Source organism: Portunus trituberculatus, chromosome 42 (genome assembly GCF_017591435.1).
Source record: "Portunus trituberculatus isolate SZX2019 chromosome 42, ASM1759143v1, whole genome shotgun sequence".
In the NCBI taxonomy this organism is placed as follows: Eukaryota; Metazoa; Arthropoda; class Malacostraca; order Decapoda; family Portunidae; genus Portunus; species Portunus trituberculatus.
Genome location: NC_059296.1, coordinates 2,475,001 through 2,502,500, shown reverse-complemented (window position 1 = coordinate 2,502,500; position 27,500 = coordinate 2,475,001). Strand labels below are relative to the sequence as shown.

Genomic DNA, 27,500 nt, shown 5'->3' with positions numbered 1-27,500 from the left:
AGAAAACATACACATTGATAGAACAAGTTGTGTGTTTAGTTTGTGTTGGTGATAATGCACAGATTGTAGTACGAAAACTTTGAATCTCTAACATAACAACGAAGATTATAACTGACGTTCTCTCTTGCTTGAAATGTTAGAGGAATAAAGTTTTCCTGCTTCATCCTGTACTGTTATCACGACCACGATGACACCAAGGCAGAGGTCAACATTCTCAGTCTGAAGAAGGAAAGTATCTATTCGTGCACGTGGCTGGTTGGTCCGTACGTTGTGAGAGAGAGAGAGAGCGAGAGAGCGCATAAATTCGCCATCCATTTTAACCCTTTGACTGCTAATGAGACGATGCGCTTGTTACGTTATTACACAGAGTAACCCTCGGCACTTTTACGCAGCGGAATTAAGATCACATGCACATAATGGGACGGTAATGGAAATAACCCCTACCTGTTCATTTTCCAGACTAATTTTATCTCTGTAAAATGTGATGCCTTTTTTATCCCCTTCAGTACTGGGACGCATTTCTACCTTGAGTTTTTGTGTGATTAGACGATTTTATTGACGTTACGAAGGGTCTATGGAGGTCAGATGATTAATGGCCACAGTATTCTTTATTTTAACCCCTTCAGTACTGGGACGTACTTTTAATTTGAGTTTCAGGTGAGTTTAGACGATTTTATTGACACTATGAAGTTTCTATGGAATTCAGAAGATTAATAGCCAAAGTCTTCACTATTTTAGCCTTCTACATAAGTTAGTAAAGCTGTATAAAATCACCACTGAATAGAAAAACGCGTCACGGTACTGAACGGGTTAAATCGTTATCCACAAAGAGAATCGGAGTGAATTTAAATGAGCTGTTTTATTCCGAACCTTACCTAACCAAGCTGTCTGAAGATTAGTGTTTTAGTATTGATCCCTTAATGGTTCCAACTACACAGTGCTTTATTTCAGTACTCACTACTTCAAAGAAAACCGTAACAGTTCCTCGTTAGGTGAAGAACTGTTACTCTGTTGTCTTTGAAGGAACTAGTGGTACATGGCAACGTCGTAGGGATTATTGGCCTCACCTTATGGCTCAGTACATTTTGGTGTTACTTTAGCCATTAACTGGTTTCAATTATTTATTTTCCCCCTACCATTTTTAACCCGAAGATTGTACTTGAAGTTTATACACACTTGTTTTATATAGTGCGGTAAGTGTTCTTGATCTTGTCCACCACTTGCCACTTTTTAGTATGTGATGAACTGATACAGAAGGTAGAGACGTGAGAAGATAGTACTGGTAGGGGGTGAACTAGAGTAAAGATTGACAGACAGCATGTAAGTCAGTCTAAGCCTCTTCACCACCACTTGCCACTTTTATGTATGTGATGAACTGATACAGAAGGTAGAGACGTGAGAAGATAGTACTGGTAGGGGGTGAACTAGAGTAAAGATTCACAGACAGCATGTAAATCAATCTAAGCTGCTTCACTGATATACCACTGCCCGGAGACATTCATGATATTTCAACATAAATTTATAGTCACGGGAAAGTTCACATTATTTAGTACAATAATCTTAGGAAAATTATGAACACACACGAACTGACATTCACTATTTTTGAACATTAATTTATGGTCACTACAAAGTTCATATTAGTTAATACAATAATATTAGGAAAATTATGAACACACACGAACGAGAGATCAGGTTTATTTATTTATTTATTTTTTTTTTGTCCCTTCCTTCGCTACACAAGTATTTAAAGAGTGTATGTAGTAGATGCGTCAACGTTCAAATAGTAAGTGGCAGCACTACATATGGGGAAATGAATACCCGTAGTCTTATCAGTAAAAGGTTAAGTTAATGATTTCCCGGTGAGGTTAAGGAAAAAAAAGAAGGAAAAAGAAGGTAGAAAGTCTGAACGTGACTTGATTAATTGCGTTTTGCTCCAAGTTTGCGTTTTTCGGAGCGAGGAAATGTGTGTGTGTGTGTGTGTGTGTGTGTGTGTGTGTGTGTGTGTGTGTGTGTGTGTGTGTGTGTGTGTGTGTGTGTACATGTACGTTTTAGTATATACACCGGTGTGTTTATATAAAAAGAAAAAAATATCGTCCATCAGTAAGAAGGTTAGTTAATGGTTTCCCTAAATAAAGAAAGTGGTAAAAAAAAAGTTGAAAAAAAGGATCATGGAGGGTTTAAACTCTGAACCTGACTTGATTAATTGCGTTATGCTCCACTTACGCTTTTTTTTTCGTGAGCATCTCGTGTGTTTGAGAGAGAGAGAGAGAGAGAGAGAGAGAGAGAGAGGAACGATGACGCAAGTTGTACCGACACCCCGCATTTGGAGCCAAGTCATCCATCACACCAGCCAGCCAACTACATATGCTACATTTTTCCTCCAAGAGTGAGACATGACTCCTCCTCCCATACCCCCTGAACTCTCTCTCTCTCTCTCTGTGGTAATAATCTTCCCACTAGAGGAGGAGGTGGTGGTGGTGGTGTTGGAGTAGTTGTCTCGTGGTGTGTGTTCCTCCCGCTTACTCCTCCCACTCCTGCCGCTCCTTGAAGCTCTTAAATGCACCATTACACTCTTGTCTGGCTGATATTAGTGCATAAACACTCACTCAGGCACGAGCACACTGTCTAGAGAGAGAGAGAGAGAGAGAGAGGGGGTAATGAAAGAAGAGGCAAGACCAGTAACTCCTGCATCTCCTCCTGCTGGGGAACGTTCTGAGTGGTGTGTGTTTACTAGCCGTGTTTACTTTTCCTGCTCCCTTGTCTCAGTTTCCTCCTCCTCCTCCTCCTCCAAAGCTGAACCGTTCCCTCATTTCTTATTTTTTCTCATTCCCCTTGCTCATCTTTAACTCTCTCTCTCTCTCTCTCTCTCTCTCTCTCTCTCTCTCTCTCTCTCTCTCTCTCTCTCTCTCTCTCTCTCTCTCTCTCTCTCTCTCTCTCTCTCATGAACGTTTGAAAATGGCATTGTTGTTGTTGGTGGTGGTGGTGGTGGTGGTGGTGGTGGTGGTGGTGGTAGTGGTAGTGTGGTGGTGGTCTTCGTCGTTGTCTCTCGTCTGTGCCATCAATTCTTTGCTCGTCTGGCACAGCACTGGCCATTGTTGATACCTCTTTGTTTTGTTGACATACCTCACTTTGGCACGTGTACCCACTCTCCTCTTCCTCGTCCTTCAATGCAGTTATTACAGTTAATCCTCCCAAGCGTATGAGTGGATGTGGCTGAGTTCTTGTCATTCACTGAGGTCGTGTTAGCTTGGTGCACATGTGGTTGAAGAGTGGGGGAAGTGCAGGCGTGGTGTGGCGTGGCGTGGCGTGGTGTGTTACATATGTGGAGAGGGGAATGACTGGTAGCGGCTCTGGTGGTTAGGATAAAGTAGCGGTTTATACTTATTTCCGTACATTCCCTCCTTGCTGTCTTCCTTTTACTGCCTTCCTTCGGACATTAGCACGTACACTGCACACTTTGGCTATAACACTCGCGCGTTTCGGCTGGAGTTCTCTTTGGTGTGTTGGGAGGGAGGTGAAGGCAGGTGAGTGTGTGTCTGTATGTCGTCCTTCACCCTCTTTTTTTTTTTTTTCCGCCTCCAAATCCTGGGTGTGGTGTGGTGTGGTGTGGTGGTTTGGCGGGGCAGGAAGGCTTGTTTGTTTACCTGCGAGGATGTGACGTCATCTTCGTTTACCTGGTGGCTGTTGCGGATGATAAGCAGCTCCCCAACCCGTCAGCACAGCGGGGCGCGCGTGCTGAGAGATAGAGTTTAGGTGGTGGTGGGGGGTATTGGACACACACACACACACACACACACACACACACACACACACACACACACACACACACACACACACACACACGTATGTTTTAACCTTATTCGCCGCTAAAGACATAAGATAATTTCCGGTGGAAAGTCATGAGGCAGCTACGAGTAACACCTGTGAGCGATGCGCCACCACCACCACCACAACCTCCAGCTGGCGTCTCCCTCCACTTCAGCAGGGTGACGGGGCGGGCTATGAGGGTAGAAGATAGACATTTATGACAATAGTTCACATATTTAGCCTGACAAGTACGGGAGTGAGGAGGGACAAGAGTGAGGCAGTGAGTGGGTGAGGCGGACGCGGCGCCAGGGAGTTAGTCGTGAAGGCAGGAGTGTCAGGCTCGGCTGCCGCCCCACCGCCGCCGCTGCTACTTACTGCTCACGCCGGGGAGGCCAAGGTCAGTGTGACGCAGGGGTGTTCCATCTTGTCCTTGGGAGCCTGTGCTGCTGGTGGCGCGCACCGATTTCTCACAGGTGGACCAGGGTGGACGTGGGTGTGTGGATGGAGGAGGACTTGGGTACTGGTGGTGGCGTGGGAGGCGGCGGGAGGGCGGCAGTGGCTTCCTAAATATAGCGCAGCCGTGCCGCTCGTGCTGCTTATTAGTCATGGCGACCGTGCGAGAGAGAGAGAGAGAGAGAGAGAGAGAGAGAGAGAGAGAGAGAGAGACGTTATAAATATTTGTTTATATAATTATCAGAATTGTGTTAGTGCATTTGCTCTCGCGCCAAGAGATACTTTTAAGCGCGGCCAGAAAAGTTTTGACAAGCGAGAGAGAGTGAGTGAGTGAGTGAGTGAGGCTGTGATGGCAGGGTGACAGGACGCCGTGCGGTGGAACGTCTTAGCGAATTTTTCATCCATGTAGATCAGTTGGTCTCTGGCTTTTGGGACGCGCCGCGCCGCTTCCTCGTTTTCTTTTCCTAGACCTGCCTGATGATTTTTCACGTGCTTGTCCGCGAGTTCATCCAAAGCCCGAGGTAATGAAAGTTTGTAGACTCTTGACTCTGTGGACTGAGTTACGGCCTGTGAATGTTGACCGTGGCTGGCCCGCACATGGCCAGCGGCACACTCGCGACCCTTTCCCCCAACTCCATCAGCACAATATTCGTTTATTTACTTATACCTGTTTATTTATGTATTTTCTGTGGTGAGTCACGGAGGGGACGAGCGTGCTGCCCAGTTCTTACCCTGCGCTCTGCAGCCACAGTCAGCGGTGACAGGATTTAAACTCACCTTGATTTTTTTTCTTGCTTGGAACGTAATTGACAGTCCAGCTATACTATCGGAAACCCGCCTCTACATGTGATGGCAGGCGAGTTGTGGCACCCTCGAGACACACAACTTGCAACGCCCAACAGGAGGCGTGCAGCACGTGCCTCCTGAGCGCTCGTGGGCTTTTTATTGTTATTACGTTTGACCCTTGTTGATATGCGCGCGCGCACACACACACACACACACACACACACACACACACACACACACACACACACACACACACACACACACACACACACACACACACACACACACACACACACACGAGAGAGAGAGAGAGAGACGGGAGGCTTATCAGGCCAGGGTCGATGACGCGTGAAGCGATGGGATGCTCCGTGGCGTCAGGCTGGGCTCGGGGAACTCGTCTAGGTTGTTGATGCTATATTCAACATTTTTTGCAGCATTCCAAATGGCATAGCGAGTCGAGGCGCGAGGATGAGAAGCTTAGGTGTAATGAGTCACGGCTGGGGGGTGGTTGATGGGCGCGCTACCTGGCGACTAGATAGCATTGGAGGTGATGGTTATGGCTGCTTGGGGGGGTGGGAAGGTGTGGTGGCGCGCCGCCAGTGGGTGGGTAGGAAGCTCAGTATAGAATTTTTGAGGTGGTGGTATCGGGCAGGGCAAGGCAGGGGCGGGGCGGGGCTACAAGAGAGGTGGGGCACGTCTGCTCTGCATCAGTGCCTTACCAAACCTTCCATCGGGCTTGACGTCCTTCCCAGGCGCCAGCACGCACACTTCAGTGCCGCTGTTGTTTCTTAGGCACTACACAGCGGCACGAGGCCACAGGTCTGACGCCCATCTCCCCTGACAGGCACTTGGTGTGCAGTGAGGGCTGCTGACCTGCTGTGCTGTGCAGTGACGTGGGTTCCCACAGGCGGCCAACGATGACATAGCTTCGCCGCGGGGGTCTCTGTTCGGAGCATCAGCAACATGTCTGATGCTTAGTATTGTGTAGTGACCGTGAATGTGAATGGGTAGTTGCAGGCAACCACCTGTCTTGTGCCTATGTGAGTCTCTTCACACCCTGTGTGCCTCCCGCTGGAGCTGAGGGGGCTAATTTGTGAGCGATATTGGCCGTTTGTTCAGCGTCGCGGTGTGTCAGTGACCCGTATAAGGAGCAACCTGCTGGTGGAGGCTTCGGGAGGGAACAGTAGTGTCTGGTGCTTCATCAAGAGCGTCTCTGCCATGTACGGGAACTATACTTCGGCAGGTCCTGCCTCCACACAGGTGTACGGAACACAGTTCTCTGCCACCTCTGGACCCTCCGCCGTGGCCTCATCGTCCGTAGAATCCTTGATGTTTACGGTGCCCCCGCCCCCATCGTGTCCAGCTCGGCACGACTCCTGCACGGCCTGCATCTCTTGTACCTCGTGTGGCCGGGGCTCGCACCACTACCATCACTCACCGACACCAACCCTCGCCTCTGTCTCGCCTACCTGCGCCTCCTCCACCCAATCTGAGGAGGACCGCACGCTGGCGCTGCAGTTACGTGCCGCGGCGATCTTCAACAAGACGGACGTAGCTGTTTCCGCTACAGGGCTCGGCGGTCCCGCCACCACCCTCAGCCTGCCTCCTCCGTCTTCTGCCAATTTTCCTTACCCGCCTCCTTCACACCTAACTCCCTTCAGCCATCCTGTCCAGTCCTGCGACACCAGTCCTGCCCAGTACTGCACCTGTAGTGCCTCGCCCAGCAGTAACTGTTCCAGCTCCTCCTCGCCACTCCCGTCTTGTCCGTACCACTCCTTCGCTGTCACGTCAGCCACCACCACCACCACTACATGTGCAGCAGTAGCAACACCTTTCTATCCCAACACAGTCATGACCTCCCTCTCCAACACTGATTTTGCCTCCAAATCAGCCCCCGCCACTACCACCAGCACCACCGCTTACCTTGACTCTCCGTCACCCTCAGGTCAGTCTTGCCAGGACCAGCACTGCTCTCCTCCCGTCCTCCCCTGTCCACTCCCTTACAGCTATGTTCCATTCAGCTTTGTTGCTTCTCCGTGATTATTCCGTTAGTCATTCAGTGGAACTGCTCTTCATCGCTGCTACCCACGAGTCGCCCTTCTCCCAGGAGGCCCCCTTTGCCTGCCCCTGTGAACATTGTGAAGATACTGTTTTGCACACAGCTTCATCTGACAGACACTTCTGACTACTCTCTGGAAGAGCAGCTCTGTCCATCCCTCCTCGTCCCTGCCCCGCCACTCCTCCATCAACCCTCCGCCCATCTCACTTCCTCTTTCTTTTGCAGGCATCTACATGAGTTACGTCTACTTTACAGGTATCGAGCTGTGCCTTGTGTACTGATAACGTGCTGGTAACAATGAATGGAACATAGCCATTGTAGTGCCTCGCCTTGGTAGTTTTTGTGGCCACACTCTTTTTTTAAATCCAGTGAGTAGAGAGTGGCGCTCCAGGATTTCCGGTAGTCCCTGGTGGGTCGTCCAGCTTGCCGAGGGGCGAGCCACGTAGCTGAGCCTTGGTTTTGCAGTGTCCGCCGACGGTAGGAAATTTAGGGCTTCCTTTGTCAATCTTTATGATCATCCAACCCTGTCACACCACCAGCTGTTGTATTCAGAACATATAAAAGATACCATGTTTTGTTAAGTAACCAGGCCGCCTTCACTTCAACATCATTCAGAGTTTTCCCTTTACATTCAACTCTTTGCTGTGATCCGTTACTTCCAAGTATCGTATCCTCCCAGTCCAGTGATTCTTGGTGTCCGGGGAAGGTGCTTCAGGATCAGGTGCAGGTGCGAACGTGTCAGCTTGTTTTCCTTGGTGTTGTAGGATAATAAAGAAAATAATTACAAATGATACAGGTGGGGAGAGGGAAGGGAGGGGAGTGTGTGAGTGACTGTCAGTTTGCAACCTTCGTCTCTATGCACCGCTTTCTCCTCCTGTCTGTCGGTACCTAATCTCAACTAGTTCTGACAGGTTTTAGTGAAAGTTATCGAAGGCTCTAGTGTTGCTTTCATGATTATATTTGGATCATTTGTAGCGTAAGAAATATTGCACCATTAATAGAAAAACACTCGTGAGAACCCAATATATCAGATGACCTTTACAAATAGCCGGGGTGAGGGGTGGGAAGCGAACAGCAACACAGGGCAGGGTGGAGAGGGTCGTGACGGATTATCCTGACATTATTTTTGAGTAAAGACCAATAGATTGCATTTGTCAGCCTCAGGTATTGCTCTTAACATTCACTCACAAGGGAGCGGAGGTCAGACAAGTGCAGGTGTTGGTTGTTTGATTCTCAGGACTCCAATCACTGCCAGACTAAACTTGAGTTGGGTTTAGAAAGCAGCCAGCTGTGCCTTCGCTTTGGCATGTGCTTGAGATAAACAAATTAGTTATTTTTCTCTGCATTGTTTTTATTTATTTTTTTTTCATACTGCAGTTAAAGTTTATATCCTAAATATGGTTTTGCGCGTAGGCTGACAGTTTATAGATTGTGGGGAGGAGAGGGAGCGATGGAAGACGGGTGGCTGCATTACTGAAAGCACACGTAGACTCTGTACACGTTGAAAAAAATGTTGCGGTTATTTTCTCCCATACACCTATTTGATTTCCTCAGTGATGTGCGATGTGTTGGTTTTCCTTCACCTTGAGCTGTGATGCAAGTTTCCTCCAGCGGCATATCGTGTATTGTGAAGCTTGATAGAGATTGCTATGCCAGTTAAGCCAATTAGTCGACGTCGTGAAGTTACCCAGTCAATCAGCCAGTCATTTAGTCAGTCAGTCACATAACAACCAACGTTTAAATTCGATGTGCCAACTACGTAACGTGTGTGTGTGTGTGTGTGTGTGTGTGTGTGTGTGATTGCATTGTGGTAGAGGCAATGGTCCTGTGGTTTCTCATATCACTATCAGCATGCACCGTCACTTAGTTCACTAGTCACCACAAACACAATCCTGATCCGTGAAGGTGAACAGAAGATAGAACCAGTTATGTTATTATGCAAGTCAGACCCACAATACTCCCCAGACCACACTAGAGAATAAGGCAAGGGGGGACTGAACGACAGTGATATTTCTAGCTTTTAACCTTTTAAATACTATGACGTGTTTATATATTCTCGTTACTATTTGGTGATTTTATACAACTTTAGAAACTTGTGGGGATGAAAATAGTAAAGACTGGCCATTAATCTTCTGAACTCCATAAACCCTTCCTAATGTGAATAAAATCGTCTAATCACACCCAAAACTCCTGGTGAAAAATGAGTCCCAGCAGTAGAGGGGTTAAAGAAGCCAAAAGGACGATAACCGTTTTGATAACAATAATATTCGGGTCACTAATAGCATCGTTGACCTCAGGATGCTAATAGAAGTACAAGGAAAGATCTGTTAACACAGGAACCTTCTATAAGACATAATGCATGGGTCACTACGCCAGGACCCCTCACGTAGCGACTTACCGCGATATATTGAAGGCCAACTCAAGAAAAGGTGGGAAAAAAACCAGGTATCGGGACGTTTTCTGTGTCAGGCGGCAGCGGCGGAAGGGAAAGAGAGAAAATGGTAGCAGTGGATAAGATTCGGGGGTAACTATTCCAAGTGATGGCTTGGTGGAGTGAAATGCACCACACAGGCACACACACACACACACACACTCACCTGTCATGTTTTGCTCCTTACCTCCCCTGTCCTACCACGCCACAGACCAAACCTACACCTTAACCAAACTATTAATATTCTTCAGTAAATTAATCGCCATGGGAATTTTGAGCAGAAGGAAAACTGGAGAGATATTCCGGGTTTTATTTTTTGAGGAATCTGGGAAGTGAAAGTCTGTTGGGGGTGTTGGGTGTGAGGGGTGAGGACGGAGGGGGAAACGGTTCCAGTAATGGGGGTGACGTGCATGAATCAATATGGGGGCTTCCGCAGGGTTCATGCACGACCTCCTGCCGGCTGTCATGCGAGGCTAGCAGGCGCCCACGTGGGGAGGAAGTTATTGGTCGGGTGGGGTTGGTAGGGGGCAGCGTGGAATGCGGTGGTGGTAGGATGGATGGAAAAACACGACCTATTTGAGTCGATTTTGTATAGGACGGAAGGGCGCTCTCTCTCTCTCTCTCTCTCTCTCTCTCTCTCTCTCTCTCTCTCTCTCTCTCTCTCTCTCTCTCTCTCTCTTAGTGTCTCTCTCAGTGTCGTGTGTTCGTGTGTTAGTGTGTGTGTGTGTGTGTGTGTGTGTGTGCGCGCGTGCTTATGGCTTATGGTTTAGGAGAGCTTTGTTTACAGCTCGTGGTCGTATCAGCGGTGTAGATTGACTGTTAAGCCTGTTAGTCTGCATTAAGCCAGTCAGTCAGCCAGCCTGCTAGTCAGTCAGTCAGTTACGTAACAAGTAACGTGTAAACTGTATATACCAACCGTGTAGCGTTTTCTGTGTGTGTGTGTATGTATGTATGTATGTATGTATGTATGTTTCCACCTATCACGCTTCCTCAAATTTGTTTATCCCACACACACACACACACACACACACACACACACACACACACACACACACACACACACACACACACACACACACACACACACACACACACACACACACACTTTTCCTTCGGTAACTGCTTCCTCAAGTCAATAGCGCTAGTTAGAGACGTGTGTTTTGACCCGATACATTTTTTCTCCATTCGTGTCTGCTGGCTTGTTTTTCACCGTGGCCTCTTGACCCGCCGCCTGCGAGTGTTACATTGGTGCAGACTTTCATTTCCTCCTCTGTGTTATACTTACGTTCAATGCAGGAGGAGATTGTCGTGTATAAGATGATTCGGAAAAAAATCACCCTCAAACTTTGGGGAACTCTTCCTACCCCGCGTCTCGAAAGGATGACCTCGATTTGACCCCTTCAGTGCTATGATGCGTTTTCATATTAATTCTGCTTACTATTTTGCCAATTTTATACAGCTTCAGAAACTTATGTTGTGGAGTATAATTGTGAAGATTTTGGCCATTAATCTTCTGACCTCCATAAACGCTTTCTAATGTAAGTAAAACCGTCTAATCGTACCCAAACTCCTGGTAAAAAAAAAAAAAAGAAGATTAACCCTATTTGAGATTCTAATATCTCTATACAAGGAAAGAGACCACAAGTGAAGTCCTAGTGTATGAAAGATGGGAAGCAGTTTCACCTTTTTTGAATAGATATAATTCATTGTCGATTTGTGGTTGCAGAGATTTATCCGTTTCGAAAAGGATCCATCATAAAATACACTACGTTAAGCAGTTTGTGCCCTTATGTTAATCCCTGTTCGATTCGTGGACATAAAACATTTACCTTATTACATTATTTGAACCAAAGTGCGTTATCCTTTATCTGTTATTTAACCTCTTTGTCTCCTTGTCTTATTGAATGTTCCGAACGTTGGGTATATGGGGCCGTTCGTACCAGCAAAGACTCGCCTCACAAGGTTCCTCATTAGCCGCTGGTACGTGTTTTCTCCAGTACAGTGGCGTGTCTTTCCTACGCGGCTCCAAACAGCGGAAGCTTTGCCTCGTGTTGGTAATGTGAATGATGTGATTAATTTTCAGATCATGTCCTGCCTCTCATCTACGTATTCAAATGCTGTGCTGCCTTCATGTTGGGGTCTGTGTGTGTGTGTGTGTGTGTGTGTGTGTGTGTGTGTGTGTGTGTGTGTGTGTGTTGTATTGAATAGATTATTTACTGTGCAGGTTCTTTTTAAGATTTGATTTGGGTTAAACTGATATATTTTCTACTACTACTACTACTACTACTACTACTACTACTACTACTACTACTACTACTACTACTACTACTACACCACCACTACCAGACGTGTAGCGGTGTCAAACAGACGGCAGGAGGTGAAGGTGGTGGTGTGGTGTGCAGGGGTTGTTATGATGATAAACACACGGACCTAAACAGTTGTGATGACAGACTGCTGTGGCGGAGAGACGGAAGTAGAGAGAGAGAGAGCGCCAATCCATCAACTCTCGTGTCTCTTTTTCCCTTGAGCTTAACCGAGTCGCGTAGTGCAAGTTGAGTATATAATTTCAACAAACCACTTCTTTTAAAATGAGTAATGGAGATGAACTTTCTTGGTATATGGTTTGAGTTTATTATTGAAACCGTCTAGCGTGGAGAATTGGTACAGGCATGTTTTATTACGGACTGTCGCGTGTTGGGAGTGATGGCTTCATGTACGTACCGTCCCTTACTTTCTAGGGTGGAAATAGATAGATGTGCATGTTTTATTCAGGAACTGCCACGTGTAGGATGAATGAACTCCCGTAGCTTTCCTTCCTTCCTTAGCTTGAAATAGATAAGTATGGTTTATCGAGGTGAAAAAAATATGTATATATGTTCGTATATTTTCAACAAAAACTGCTACGTATCGGTTTGATGCCTGGTTAAAACTTTTTACGTTATTAAGTTCGTAGGTTAAAACTTCTCTTTATCAAATTCGTATAGGTTTGATGGTTTTTTTGTAACTCCTCATATTCTCCCGTAACAAGAGCCATACCAGGAGTAGCAGTTAAAACAGGAAGGTAGAGCGAGAAATGAAGGTAGGCAGGTGCGGTGGGGCCAGAGAATACGTGCACCAGAGTCGATACGAAGGGGATGAATAATTTAGGTCATGAGGCGTGGTGGCACTGACAGACCCCGAGGAGACACTTGCCTAGGTCCGCCGGCGAGGTCATCAGGAAGAGGTTGCCATATTTCTCTGTGGCTTGCCCAGCGAGGCTTAGGCGTTAGGGTGGCTGTTGAGGTTAAGAAATAGACGTGATTGAGATTTAAAAGTACTAGATTGAGTTGCTGTCTCTGTGTTGTGGTTAGATACTGTTTTGTGTTGTGTTAGTTGCGTCCTTGGTATTGATGGGTATAGTGATTGATACTACTTCTACTACTATTTCTACTTCTGCTTCTGCTTCTTCTGCTTCTTCTTCTTCTGCTTCTTCTGCTTCTGCTGCTTCTTCTTCTTCTTCTTCTTCTTCTGCTTCTGCTTCTTCTTCTTCTTCTTCTTCTTCTTCTTCTTCTTCTTCTTCCACCAAACACGATCCAGTAGCATAAACAACAATCTTACAACTAGAATACAATAAAGAACAAGAGCAAAAAGCCGGAGGAGGTAAACGTAACATGGTACCGGCGTCTTCCTTTGTTACGCGCCTCGTTATGTAGATTAAAGATCGTATCACGCAGAGTAGGGCGCCGTGACACTGTGGGGGGGCGACCTGTACTGGCCTCTATCCCTTTCCACCACCTGCCTGTGACTTGAGCTGCTTCTGAAGACGAGACGTATTTTTTTTCTGGACGCCTCAAACTTAACTCTCTCTCTCTCTCTCTCTCTCTCTCTCTCTCTCTCTCTCTCTCTCTCTCTCTCTCTCTCTCTCTCTCTCTCTGGCCATTATTGTAGATCCTTCAAAAGAAATAGTTGTCTTTCTTACCAAGGTGTTCAGTGTGTGTGTGTGTGTGTGTGTAGGTAAGGTCACGTGTTACCCATAGTATGTTCACGTGCAGCTTTCCTTATCAGCTGAAAATTCTTACTGGTGCTTCTCATATCACCCATTAAAGTGTTGAAGCAGTTACTCCTTCCAAATTGTTACTAATTAAACGACATTGACAATTTCTCTCCTTCCCTTTATTCATTCTCCATCTCTTCCTCACCTTTACTCCTTTCCCACCCATCCTCTCTCCGTCTTTTCCTCCTTCCGTATCTCCCTCTTTTCCTCCCGCACTCGCTCTCTCTCCCTCCACCATCAGCCTCACAGCATAGCGTTATCACAGACTCTCTTCCCTTACTCTCTCCCTTATCAGTGTCCGCCTTATCAGAGCCGCGATTGGGCCACCACTGCGCCTCCCTTGCTAGCCTTTCACTGGGTCCCTCCTGGCGAGAGCTGCTTGAATTAGGCTGAATACGTTATTTCCAGGTATCAGCAGGTAGGAATGCCGAATAGGGAAGGGAGTGTGGTGGATCATTTTCCCTCATATATGTAAAATGAGAACGAGGAATACGATAGCGAGGGTATTGATGAGTGGGTGGGGAGGGCAAAACATGTGGTGTATAGGGGGAGGTATAGGGAATGTGTGTGGTGGTTAAGGTCCATTTTCTGAAACACTTGTACGCTACACCTTCACTTCTTTCAAAATGCTGTAGTTGAAGTGACTTCCCTTGTGTTTTATTAAGGATGTTTATGCAGTTGTGGTGATGGATTGATTAAAAAAATATATGTCCACGTTAATTAAAAGGAGAAATAGTCTTAGAACGCTTCCTTATCATCTCTGTAGCTTTGAAAAGAGTAGTGGTAATATATATGTGAAAATAATGAATAAATAGATGCACAACCTTTAAAATCAACCTGTTAACGGACGTAATAGAAAGAAACTAGGAAAAAAGCCGTTCAAGCAGCCTTTTTATTTACACACACACACACACACACACACACACAAGAAAAATTGATTCATAATAAGACAAACCAACATTGCAAACTTAGAGAAAGACACCGAAGCATTCATTTACTCATCACCCCCCCCCCCACACACACACGGCGTCCCTCTGCTTTCCATTATATATCGTGAGTCGTGCAGTGAGCGGCTCAAATAGCCACTTGAAGCCACGAGTACCCGCTGCATGGGGAGGGATTGCCATGATGTGTACCCATAAAGATGCACCGGGGCACAGTACGTCCTTGGCGACACGTGCACGGTTCCCACTCCTTGGCTGGGCGGGGTGGGGTGCTGGGAGCCGATCGGTGGTGGTGGTGGTGGTGGTGGTCTCGTGATGACAAATACAAATCTCCTTAGGAACTGTTGCCCCGAACGCCACTTGACTGCTTTACTGACTCCTCCTCCTCCTCCTCCTCCTCTGCTTCTTCTTCTTCTTCTTTCTTTTTTCTTCTTTCTTCTTTCTTCTTGATGGAAATAATGGATTTTAACTTATAAGAGTTCCAGCGTCTTCTCTTTGACTTAAAACACGCTCTTGAGGCAATTTATTAGGGTTTTCAAATGCGTTTTCGTCATTCTAGTTTAAGATTTTTATCATTCGTGGTTGAATAAAGTTCTTTTGATTTACTGAACAGAAAAATTAAAAGAATAGTTTTAATAAGAGAAAAAAAATAATGGTTAGAGATTAGGACTTCACCTTCTCTTCTCTTCTCTTCTCTTCTCTTCTCCTTTCTTCATGTGGTGGTGTTGGTTGTCGTGGTGGTGGTGATGGTGGTTTATAAGCAGACACGGATCGATTACTAATTATGATTGACCTAGTTGTGATGAATTACACTGTGATGAGTAATTATAATTGAATATGAATAATGAAAAGTAATTTGAGTGTAATTGTATCACCTGCTCGATTCTTTTTCCAATATGATGTATACTGAGAGAGAGAGAGAGAGAGAGAGAGAGAGAGAGAGAGAGAGAGAGAGAGAGTGAATTATCCCTGGGTGTGGTGAGGCTGAGTCACGCCATCCTGACCGTCACCACATCTAAGCATCGTGGTGAGGATGGTGGTGGGGGGGTGGGGGCTGTGTTCACCTCACCTTAAGTCCAGGCAAGGCAAGGCTAGGTCATGGATGAGGTCATATACTAGAACATTCCATATCATCATTATTCGTTACGGTCATGTGTCAGAGCTTCCCTTCTAGACAGTCATCATCATCATCATCATCATCATCGTAGGCTCAGAATCGTAAGTCCGTATTCAGAAACGCTTTGCTCGCTAATCACGACTATTTCCCAAGGCCACAGAGATGATTAGCGGGGTTTTCCAGTGCGTTTCCCTAATTGATAATGTAAAGATCTTGTCACTCTGCCTCTAGAACCATGAAAAAAAAACCTAACCTAACACCATAGAAAAATCTTGTGTTAATGTAAAATCTTAGTCACTCTGCCTCTTGAACCAAAAAAAAAAAAAACGTAAATATAAAAATCTTGTCACTACACTGGAACCATAAAACACACAAAAAAAAAACGTGTTAATATAAAATTCTTGTCACTCTGCCTCTAGAACCATAAAAAAAAAAAGAAATAAAAGAAACTTGTGAAAATTTGAATAAAGCCTTTTTGAAACAGTGGAGGGGAAGCACAGAAAAGTTTGAGAATACGAGCATTAAACACGTTGACCTTTCATGAATGTTTTCAAAGGCCACTGAGATAGTTACTCAATCTCACTATTATTAGCAACATAGAAGCAAAGGAAAATAAGTATAGCTGTACCAAAACACTCCATCTTTTTAAATGCAGGGAAAGAAGAGAACAATTGAAGGGGAAAAAATTACTGTCAAAACAAACTCCCTCTTTTTAAATGCAGGGAAAGAAGAGAACAATCGAAGGGGAAAATTTTGAAGAGAAAAAATTAAAAGGGAAAAAAACAATTGAAAAAAAAAGTATCTTAATGTCGCCACCAAGTAATTATAATTGGAATTGTAATTAGAAAGTGAGGCACGCATGATTGTAATTGCACTCAAAAAAATAATGAGTGGTGAAAAGTTCAGGTTTGTTTCGTCAGTGTGGTGAGTGGGAGGTATGGAAACAGGGAACTCCCGAGTGTGTGGTGACTGTGGTGATAATTTGAAGTAACTGGTGATGAATGCATGGGAAGTAAATGAATTGTGGTGATGGCGATGTAGCAGATGACTTATTGATGACTGTATTGAATGAGTAGTGGTGACGGTGACTTACAGGGGGTGATGGTGTTAACCCCTTCAGTACCATGACACGTTTCCATATCCATTATGCTTATTTGGTGATTTTATACAATTTCAGAAACTTATGTAGAGATTAAAAATAGAGAAGACTGTGGGCATTAACCTTTTGACCTCCATAGACCCTTCCTAATGTCACTAAAATCGTCTAGTCGTACCTAAAACTCATGGTGAAAAAGAGTCCCAGTATTGAAGGAGTTACTGGTGCCCATGCTAAGTGTTCATTAAGGTTGGTATGTAAAAGGAAGTAATATAGACTGTAGTTTTAGTGGTAGTTGTTATAGTAGCGGTAGTGGTGGTGAATGCAGGAATAGCAGTGGCGATTGTGGTGGTGGTGGTGGTGATGAGGAATGTTAACTGATTGTGGTAGTCACGTGAAGTAGTGGCGTGGCGGTAGTGGTAATAGTTACAATAATGGCAGTAGTGGTTCCGTTGGTAGTGGTAATAGTAATGGTGACTGGAGATGTTATAATAGTGACAGCAGTGAACCTAACCTAACCGAACCCAGATAATTATATGTTAAACAAAATAATTACTAGTATGGTGACGATAATGACATAATGATGGTGATAGTGATAGCCAACGAGTCTGGATGGTTGTGATGGTGAGAAGTGGCTTTGACAGTGATGATGAGTCTTAGTGCTAGTGATGGTGACTATAAATGTTGGTAATGGTGAGCGAGTGATGGTGATGGTGGTGAAGGAGGGTGGGTGGCGTGCGTGAGTTGGGGTTTGCGTGCTGAGTGGGTCACGATGGTGGTGGGGGGAGGAGGGGGATGGGGGAGTGGGTTATGGATTTACCTGTGGAAGCTACACCACTGGACAGCCGCCTCCGCCGCCGCCACCACCACCACCACCATGACTGTCGTTCCTAAAACACCATTACTTTTTACACAATATTGAAGGTCTCTCTCTCTCTCTCTCTCTCTCTCTCTCTCTCTCTCTCTCTCTCTCTCTCTCTCTCTCTCTCTCTCTCTCTCTCTCTCTCTCTCTCTCTCAGTAATCTCTCTCTCTCTCTCAGGTCTCTCAGGTGTATTAAAAACATACCAGTAATAAACAACATATGCCGTATCCATACACACACACACACACACACACACACACACACACACACAGTAGGGCCGAGCGTGACGCAGTAGTATTGGAGATCGAACTCGCCAGGGGCCCTTAGAGAAGAGGGTCGGGACGGCTCACGGAGGGCTGGAAGGGCTGGAAGGGGCGGGGGTCGTTGCCTGGCAGGGGGAGACGGAGAACCAGGAAAGAGGGGGAAGGGAGAAGGGAGAAAGAGAGGGTTAGGAAGCACTGGGGCGGGGGACTAAGGAAGGAGGGAGCATACGATTGTCAGTTCCCTTTATGTGTGTGTCTACTTCATGGTGTCGCCTCCTCCTCCTCCTCCTCCTCCTCCTCCTCCTCCTCCTCCTCCTGCAGCGCCGCCCCACTAATGTAGTAGATTAACAGTGAAATCGAGAGCATTAGTCTTTTGGTAAATTGGGTTGTCTTAGTGGTCCGTGTGCCTCCTCCCTATACATTCTCTCTCTCTCTCTCTCTCTCTCTCTCTCTCTCTCTCTCTCTCTCTCTCTCTCTCTCGCAGCGGTAAAACTTAAATCAATTAGGTGAAATCAACATGGGTGGAGGTAATAGCAGGGAGAGAGAGAGAGAGAGAGAGAGAGGTGAGGGGATAAAATCAGGGCCTTCAGTTTTGTCTCTTCAAAATCATTAAGTAAACAAAAAAATAAATGTATATGAGTAGCAAGAAAAATGAAGGGTTAGTTGTTCAAGACACTGATTAAGCTGCTGTGTGTGTGTGTGTGTGTGTGTGTGTGTGTGTGTGTGTGTGTGTGTGTGTGTGTGTGTGTGTGTGTGTGTGTGTGTGTGTTTGAAGGGGGGGGGCAGTGAGAAGGGTTCGTGATCAAAATTGGTGTGGAGTGGGGCTTGGTTGAACAGGGGGAGGCAGGTAAACCCCACTTGTGCACACCTGAGAGAGAGGGAGAGGTGGGGGGTCTCCTACCATACACTTTACAGCACTGAACTAACAATACATGAATGAATAAGTGGATAGGTGATTGAACAGGTAACGACTACAATTTCTTCCGTGAGTGGCATCGAGTCATTGGAAGCAGCAATTACTTAGACAAACACACCTAATGAGCCACGAAGACACGTACTGGACGCGTCAACTAATGCTTATTACCTCAACAACCACCACCACCATCATACATACATACATACATACATACATACATACATACATACTACTTGCATACACGGACACACCCTGCTCTAAACACGTAAATTGTGTGTGTGTGTGTGTGTGTGTGTGTGTGTGTGTGTGTGTGTGTGTGTGTGTGTGTGTAAGTAGAACACTCATAAAATAATAGTAGTAGTAGTAGTAATAGTTGTGTGTGTGTGTGTGTGTGTGTGTGTGTGAGTTTCAAGTTGGTTCTGGCTCAGTTGGCACGGCAGGGTGTAACTTATGTGCGTTCGTGTGTGTGCGTGTGCGTGTGCTTGTGGTGTGTACCAAGTAATGGGTGTTGGCTGGCGTTGGATTAGTAAGCGCGTGGCAGTTACACACACACACACACACACACACACACACACACACACACACACACACACACACACACACACACACACACACACAGCAGGCAGCCATTGATTGTGTTGTTAGTGGTCAACAACTCTCCGTCAATAAGGAGTCAATATTTCATTATACTCAGGGCTTAGGCATCCATTGTCCTCCAGCGAACCCCCTCACCTATACACACCCACGCTACACCCACCCCACACCCTCACCCCATACACTTGCCCCGCACACGCTCTCACCCATACACTGCCTCACTAAGCACCGTCGCTCAATAAACTCACCCTTACTTAATAGGTACTTATGTTTCTTCCACGTTCTCAACCCATACACTTGCTACACCCACGCCCTCACCCTTATACTGCCTCACTTAACGCACTCAATACACTCACCCTTTCCAATAGATACCCATGTTTCTTCACTCCCCCTCCCCTCACTCATACTTCAACATAGACCCTTACAGACCCACGCCTATACACACTCCACTACATTCATATCTTCTCCCATCATCATCATCATCATCATTGGTGTCTAGATATGGCAGTATGTATGTGAGCCTTGGGTGTTGTGTGGGAGGGACCATAACAGAGGGCAGGACACTTCACCTCTTTAAGTTTGTCGTATATACTCTCAAAATTTTAAACGACGTACGAAAATAAAGTTCTTTCTCTAAGTATCTTTTGTAAATCTTGTTCTTCCATTTTCCTTCACTCCTTTTCTGAAACTTATTAAATTTGACTATTTTTTTATATTTTTTCATCAGCTTTCATTACCTATTCCTTTTTTTACTGTAGTTTTATTGCATTCCTCCTGCCAGTGTGTGTGTGTGTGTGTGTGTGTGTGTGTGTGTGTGTGTGTGTGTGTGTGTTGCTTCGATCCCTCGTGATAGAAAATTCTGTTTGTTTCTTTTCTCCATTTTTTTTTTTTCCAGTGAATGTATAATCTTTCCTACTGCTCCATTTTTTTTTCTGCATCCTTTATTTTTATTTTTATTTTTCTGTATCCTTTCTTCTGTAACGTTAGTCTTACTCCATCCACCCTCTGTGTTACCTGCTCGTATTCCCTCTGTAGTGTTAGGGTAGTTATCTATTTAATTATGCATCTACTTATTCATTCATGTACTATTGTTAGCTTAGTCCTGGAAACTACGGTAGGCTTTCTCTCTCTCTCTCTCTCTCTCTCTCTCTCTCTCTCTCTCTCTCTCTCTCTCTCTCTCTCTCTCTCTCTCTCTCTCTCTCTCTCTCTCTCTCTCTCTCTCTCTCTCTCTCTCTCTCTCTCTCTCTCTCTCCTGTAATTTCCGTCTTACCCTATTCACACTGTAATACGTGTACACCGTCTCTTACTTCCCTCTATAAACTTTTCACGACCATTCCTACTTACCTCTTGTCCACTACCTAGAATTCACATGAAAAGAATGTAGGACAAGACATTACACTCCTGACAACACCGCGGCATGAGTTACAGTACACTACCATACCAGTTAAATGCGGCAGGTATGAAAGTAACATCGCGTCCCCGCCACCAGGTTTTTCAGAGGGTGCACAGGTGTGGCGCCAGGTGTGAGGTGTGGCTCTTACCCCTCACGTTACCCCAGACGCGGCTATTAACTGGAGGGCGGGGCACGGGGGCTGTTGGGGAGGGAAATGTGGGTGGAGGGATAGAGGGATAGGTAAGCAGGGGTTGGGTGGGTGTCTGAGGTTTCTGTGTGAGGGGAAAGGTTGGGAACTGCACGAACTACTGTATGATAGAAAGAGAGAGAGAAAAAAAAGGAGTTAATGCAGAAAAGAATACCTGTAACAAAGAGATTTTAGAGTAGGAAAGGTATGTTGCTTGTCAGGAGGAGGAAGAGGAGGCGGCGGCGGCGGCAAGGGTGGAGTAGCACGAACTGTGAAGGAAATAATGAAAGAAGTAGGAGCTGGAGGAAAGAATTCGTATAACAAAGAGATTTTTAAAAGAGGAACGCTATTGCATATGGTGTGTGTGTGTGTGTGGGTGTGGGTGTGGGAAGTGAGGGGCTTTGGAGACCGGAAGAGTTGTACTAATCGTTTCCGGCCAGGTGGACTCAATATGGGGTGTGTTAGTGAGCGGTGCAAGGGAAGCTGCATGGGGCTGGCAGGCGGGCTGGGTGTATTGTACCATCATTACCTGTACTGCTTTGTGGGGTCTCGAGCAGAAGTCAGGTAGCTCACACATACACTCCCACTGTTATGTACGAGTATGTTCCTCTCTGTCCAAAGTTCACTCCTGCTGTCTTTTTTGTGTCCCCAGCCTTTTTGTCCTTTAATTTGCTGAGTGTCCTACTGAAAACGTGAAAACTGATGGATTTCTAGCATATCTTGAGTAAGTATTGAGCAAGATATGGGAAGATGCAAAATGTGATGGTAGAAGTGAGTTATATTGTTACTACTACTACTACTACTACTACTACTACTACTACTACTACTACTACTACTACTACTTTTTGACATTAATACGAGTTGTAGTCATAAATATTTTACACGCACACACACACACACACACACACACACACACACACACACACACACACACACACACACACACACACACACACACACACACACACACACACACACACACACACACACACACACACACACACACACAGGCCGTTGGTGTAATCGATAGGAAAGTCGTGGTTTATTAATATTATAATTTATATCGACGTCTGTACTGGCTGGTGGTCATGGATTCGTAAGCACGAGAGAGAGAGAGAGAGAGAGAGAGAGAGAGAGAGAGAGAGAGAGAGAGAGAGAGAGAGAGAGAATCTCCCCCTTCACATACAATAGCAATAGTAAACGTTTAACATACACACACCGTCACATAGGAAGTTTAGGCAGCTGTCAGACTGACTGCTTCTTTTAAAATATGTGCGGGCGAGGACGTGTGACTGAAGCGCCCCATCGATCAGCGAGTGGCGTTGGCAGGGACTTCGGGACACCACTCTGGTCCACCTTACCTCCCTGAGTTCCTCCCCCACTCTCTTAGTCTGTTCCTCTCGTCTCTTTCTCTCTCTCCCTCTCCCTCTGCCAGCCTTGTTTAGTGCTTGGAGTGACAGGCGATGGCTCGTGTTAGTTATGAGAGAGAGAGAGAGAGAGAGAGAGAGAGAGAGAGAGAGAGAGAGAGAGAAATATGCAGTGAGCGTTATAGTAATAGTAGAAGTAACAATAGCGGCGGTAAAAGTAATAGTAGTAGTAATAGTTGATTATATTGTTTGTTGCAATAGGATAGTAGTAGTAGTAGTAGCAGCATCAGCAGCAGCACCAGCACCAGCAGCAGTAATAATCGTAGCAGCAACAGCAGTATCAGTATCAGTAGTAATAAGAAATAAGTTGTAATCCCCGAAAGAGGTAGAAAAAGCAAGTTGTTTAGGAAAGAAAAATTTTAAAAAAGAACGATGAGGAGAAAAGTTAAGGACGTGAAAAAAAAGGGAGGAAGAGGAAGGTTGAGAGGGTCAAAAGGAGGAGGAGGAGGAGGAGGAGGAGGAGGAAAAGGAAGGAAGGGTTGAGTGGGTCGAGTACAGGGCAGGTGATGGTGGTGGAGTAGCTCTTGGCCCGCCACACATCACCTGCTGTAACGTGATGGAGCAGGGCTTGTAATGATCCTAATTACCTGTGGCGACCTCACTACCTAGGCTTTACATGTTTCCGTGCTACTCTCCTTCCTTCCTTCCTTCCTTCCTTCCTTCCTTCCTTCCTTCCCTCCCTCCCGTTCCTTTCGTTTTCTTTTCTCTCCTTCCTTTCCCTTCCTTCATCTTTCATTCTTTCCATTTTCTTCCTTCTTTTCTTCCCTTCCGTTCTTTTCGTTTTCTTTTGTCTCCCTTCCTTTCCCTTCCTTTTCCTTCCTTCATCTCCTTTCGTTGTTTCCTTTCCTTTACATTCTTTTCTAGTCATTTCCTTCCCTTCCTTCCTTCCTTCCTTCCTTCTTTCTTAAATTTCTTTGCTGCTTTGTTTCATTTGTGTTCATCGTTTTCTGTGATTTGAACCATTTTTTTTGTTTTTGTTTTTTTGCATATTAATTTTTTTGTTTTCTGATTTGATCTTGTTTATATTTGGTTACTTTTTCTCCTTCGTTATATTTCGTTGCTTTCCTTTTTTTTTTTTTTTTTACTTCCTTAATTCTTTCTTCTTTTCTTTTATTTCCTTGCTTCTTTATATTCCTCGCCATTCTCCTTCTATGTATCTACTCTTATTACTTCATCATCCTTTTCTTTCGCTTTCATTACCACTACTACTTACTTTCCCCGCCGCTATCTTGCCCCACTCACTTCCCCCCCTCTCCCCCAACACTGCCTCCCCCATTATTTTTGTTTAGACGTGACTAGCGTTGTTCTCGTGTATTTATCGGTTTGCCGCAGTGTTACCTTCCTTCTGGTATATATTTATCTGTTTATTTATCTATTACATTACCATTACTACCTCCATTACCTCCACCATCATCATCATCATCATCATCATCATCATCATCGTTTTCTATCTACTTTTTTATTTCTACTTCTCTTATTTCCTTTCCTGTCTTCAGTTATCCTACATTTCATCCATTTCCTTTTATCTGTTCTCACTTTTATTTCTTTCCTTCACTTGTATGTTGTATATTTTTCTTTTTTTTTCTGCATTATACTTGTTTCTCTATCACGTATTTCCTTCTTCACTCGTCTACTGCATTTATTTTATCTATTTTCCTCTTGTGTACTCGTCTACTTCTTGTTTCCCTTATATTTTACTCCTTCTTCTTCTTCTTTATTCGTCTATTGTATCCTTTTCTGTTTTTTTTTCCTCTTTCTTCACTTGTACGGTTAATTTTCTTCCTACCTACCTACCACACACGCACACACACACACACACACACACACACACACACACACACACACACACACACACACACACACACACACACACACTCCTATCGACTCGAGGCTACACCAAGAACATGACGCACTTGGTAAGTCTACATTCCTTTCCTAGAATTGGCTTCCCCCTCCTCCCCCTCCCACACTATTCACTCCCCCTCTCCCACCCCTTTCTCCTTCCCCTCACCTCCTTTCCCCTTCTGTCCCTGTAAAGCTCTTGTCCCTCCCTCTTTCTGGCCCTCTTTCCTAGTCTCTTTCTCCTTAACCTCTTTTTTTTTTTATTTCTTTCTCTCTTTCTCTTTCTTTGTTCCTGTCTGCCTTGCTTTTTTTTTTTTCTTCACTCTAGTTTTCCTTCTTTTTTCTTGTTCGTGTGTGTTTTATCTTCTTTTTCCCTCTTTCTGTTGGTGTTCTATATCTTCCTATTCAGATTCCTCCTCCTCCTCCTGTTTCTTTCTCATACTCTACTGTTTCTATCAACAATGCCACCACCGCCGCCATTAATGCCTCCTCCTCCTCCTCCTCCTCCTTCTTCTCCTTAATTCTTGACGCTCGCCCACACTGCATATTCTTCACCCCACCCCACGTCCCTTGCAACACACACACACACACACACACACACACACACACACACACACACACACACACACACACACACACACACACACACACACACGGTTCTGTCTTCCTGTCCACCGTCGTCACAAGCTTTATTCACATCCCGCCGCCGTCCCTTAACAATTCACCTCACCCCTCCTCCCCCAATCACCCCTCACCCCTTACCCCCTCCTCACCCTTTACCCCCTCATTCCCTCCTTCCCTCCTCACACCTCACCCCCTCCTTCACCCCTCACCCCTCCTTGACCACTTCCGCCACCTCAACCGCACCCTCACACACACACACACACACACACACACACACACACACACACACACACACACACACTACGTACCAGTTTTGTACAGTAATTCGTTTTTATGTGTTAGTCGTGTGTGTGTGTGTGTGTGTGTGTGTGTGTGTGTGTGTGTGCGTGCGTGCGTGCGTGCGCCCGTGTGTGCTTGCGTTCATGCAGTGGCCGGTCCGTAGTTAATGCAAGAGGGTGGAGGGAAAGGCGTGTGTGTGTGTGTGTGTGTGTGTGTGTGTGTGTGTGTGATTGGGGAGCGGGGTGGCTAAGAGTAATGGGGGCTTGGCGTGAGGTGTACTGGCTGGCTACCTGGTATATACCGACTCTAGCAAACCTTCCATACGTCAATATCTTGATACCGTCCGTCCGCCCTCCTGCCCGCCCGCCCGCCCGCCCGCTGACTTGCTTTGCTTTATGTTCTGTCATTCCTTTCTAAGCCAATTGGTCATCACAGCCGTCTGTTTGTGTTGTCTTGAATGTCTTCCTCATTACCTGTCTGTCTGTCTATCTGTCTCCGGTCCTGTCTTCCAGTGTTTTTGCTTTTGTTTTTCTTTGTTTTTCATTTGTTTACGTATTTATTTTTGGGGTTGGTTGGTTGGTTGGTTGGTTGGTTGTTGTTGTTGTTGTTGTTCTTGTTGTTCTTGTTTGTGGCTGTAGTTGTGATCTTTTTCTTTGTCAGTTTTATATTCTTCTTCTTCTTCTTCTTCATACCAATATTCACTCCTTCCTCCTTCCCGTTTTCCACTTCCCTCTCTCTCCTCCCTTCCTTTCCCTTCCTTCCTCCTTCCTCACTTCTTTCTCGTCATTTAATCCTTCCCTTTCCCACACACACTACAAGTTTTCAATCGCTTTATCTATTATATTTCATTTTCTCTCTCTCTCTCTCTCTCTCTCTCTCTCTCTCTCTCTCTCTCTCTCTCTCTCTCTCTCTCTCTCTCTCTCTCTCTCTCTCTCTCTCTCTCTCTCTCGTCCTGTGCATCACTTGACAATGGAGAGCAGGAGAGCCTTTCATTGCGCCCCTGGTCATTGGTCCTGGTGTAGAGGGCGGCGTATACTCGTAGATAGCCAGCCGGTGCCCTTGGACTGGCGCTGCACTAGGGTTGGTGATTGCAGTGCGGCCAGGGAGCGCTAACCTTCTGGAGCTGCGTGGCGTATAGGTCAACTAGTCTTTTGTGCTCTTGTTATCTGGTGTTATGCTTCTCTGTGTACTGTTTTGTGTAAATATGTTGTATTGTTGTTTTTTGTATATTCTGAGTGTTTTCATATTATCGTTTTGTTTATTTTGTTGTCTGGTTTTCGTCTTTATTTTGTGTAGCTGTGTTGGTTTCTCACTGTCTCTCCTGTAGTGTTTAGTGTAAAGTGTTTAGGTTCTTCCTGTTTCTCGTATGTTATTCTGGGTTTTCTCCTGTTTTTTATGTTTTAAGTCTTTTTTTTTATTTTTTTTAAGCTCTTGGTTACGTTCTTTGTCTGTTTTACTGTATTTGTTTTCCTATGCGGTGTTTGTATAGATCTAATGGCTTCTTGCAGCTTCTCTTTTGTTCATGACTTCTCGTGTTACATGTTAAACTTCAGCCTACTTCCTTCGTTCCTTCTTCTTTCACTCTTTTAAAGTAACTCCCCTCCTTCATACACTAACATCCAGACAGCCTCTAAACACTGGAGCTAAAAATGCGCTTTCTTCAGAACCCTTCCTCAAGTTTTACAATGCCATCGCCGCCACTCCCGCCAACTTGACCTATTCCTGGCAATGTTTCCTTCACTTGTGGTGTGTGGTGGTGGTGGTGGTATCGTGACACTTTTTTTTCACGTTCATTATATTATTCATGTTAAGGGAAGCCGGAAAATACGATATGCCAATCTCTCCCTCTCCTTCCTCCCTTCCTCTCCCCCTCTCCCTCTCCAGAGGTCATCACCCTCATCCCACGCCCTGTCCCGTCTCCCTGTTTAACGTGGGAATGGAAGGGAGGAGAGCGAAGGGACGCTCTATGGGCTGGGGAGGGAGGGAGGGAGTGGGGAGGCGGCAGGCACAGAAAGTTTGGCACTGTCGGGATGTTGTGGCTGGGGACATTGGTGCAAGGCCCGAGGGAGGGGAAAGTCGGGCGAGGCAGGAGGACTACCGCATTTGTTGTGTTGTTGTTGTTATAGTAATGCGAGGCGTCAGGTGTGTGAGGGTGTATGTTGTGACCGCAGGGGACGTCCTCTATGCGCCTTGATTTACTCGATTTACTCATAAGGCACCATTGTGTTGGGTGCGGGTCACGGGTCAGGGCGGCGGGAATATGTGTAGGGTCGTGTCCTGCTTCGCGTCGAGGAGTTTGGTGCTGGTCGGCTCAAGCCCAACTAGGTTACCATGGTTACCGAATGACAACAAAGACGGCTCTCGGGCGGGCGGCCCATTTGCTTAT

The 27,500-nt window shown here is 45.6% G+C and overlaps 1 protein-coding gene across 8 annotated transcripts in view; it reads left to right on the top strand.

The window, feature by feature from the left end:
• LOC123517782 (heterogeneous nuclear ribonucleoprotein K-like) overlaps positions 1 to 27,500 on the top strand; it is a 172,971-nt gene that overhangs the window by 98,985 nt on the left and 46,486 nt on the right. The window contains exon 1 of one of the 8 annotated variants that reach the window (XM_045278239.1): positions 5,774 to 6,991. The exons of 4 other annotated variants lie outside the window; for them this stretch is intronic. In XM_045278239.1, the coding sequence (XP_045134174.1) occupies positions 6,265 to 6,991 (727 nt within the window). In that variant the 5' untranslated portion in view covers positions 5,774 to 6,264. Of the gene's footprint in view, positions 1 to 5,773; positions 6,992 to 7,373; positions 7,583 to 27,500 lie in introns of those variants that run through there. 3 more of the 8 variants (XM_045278237.1, XM_045278238.1, XM_045278242.1) reach the window with 3 other exon arrangements.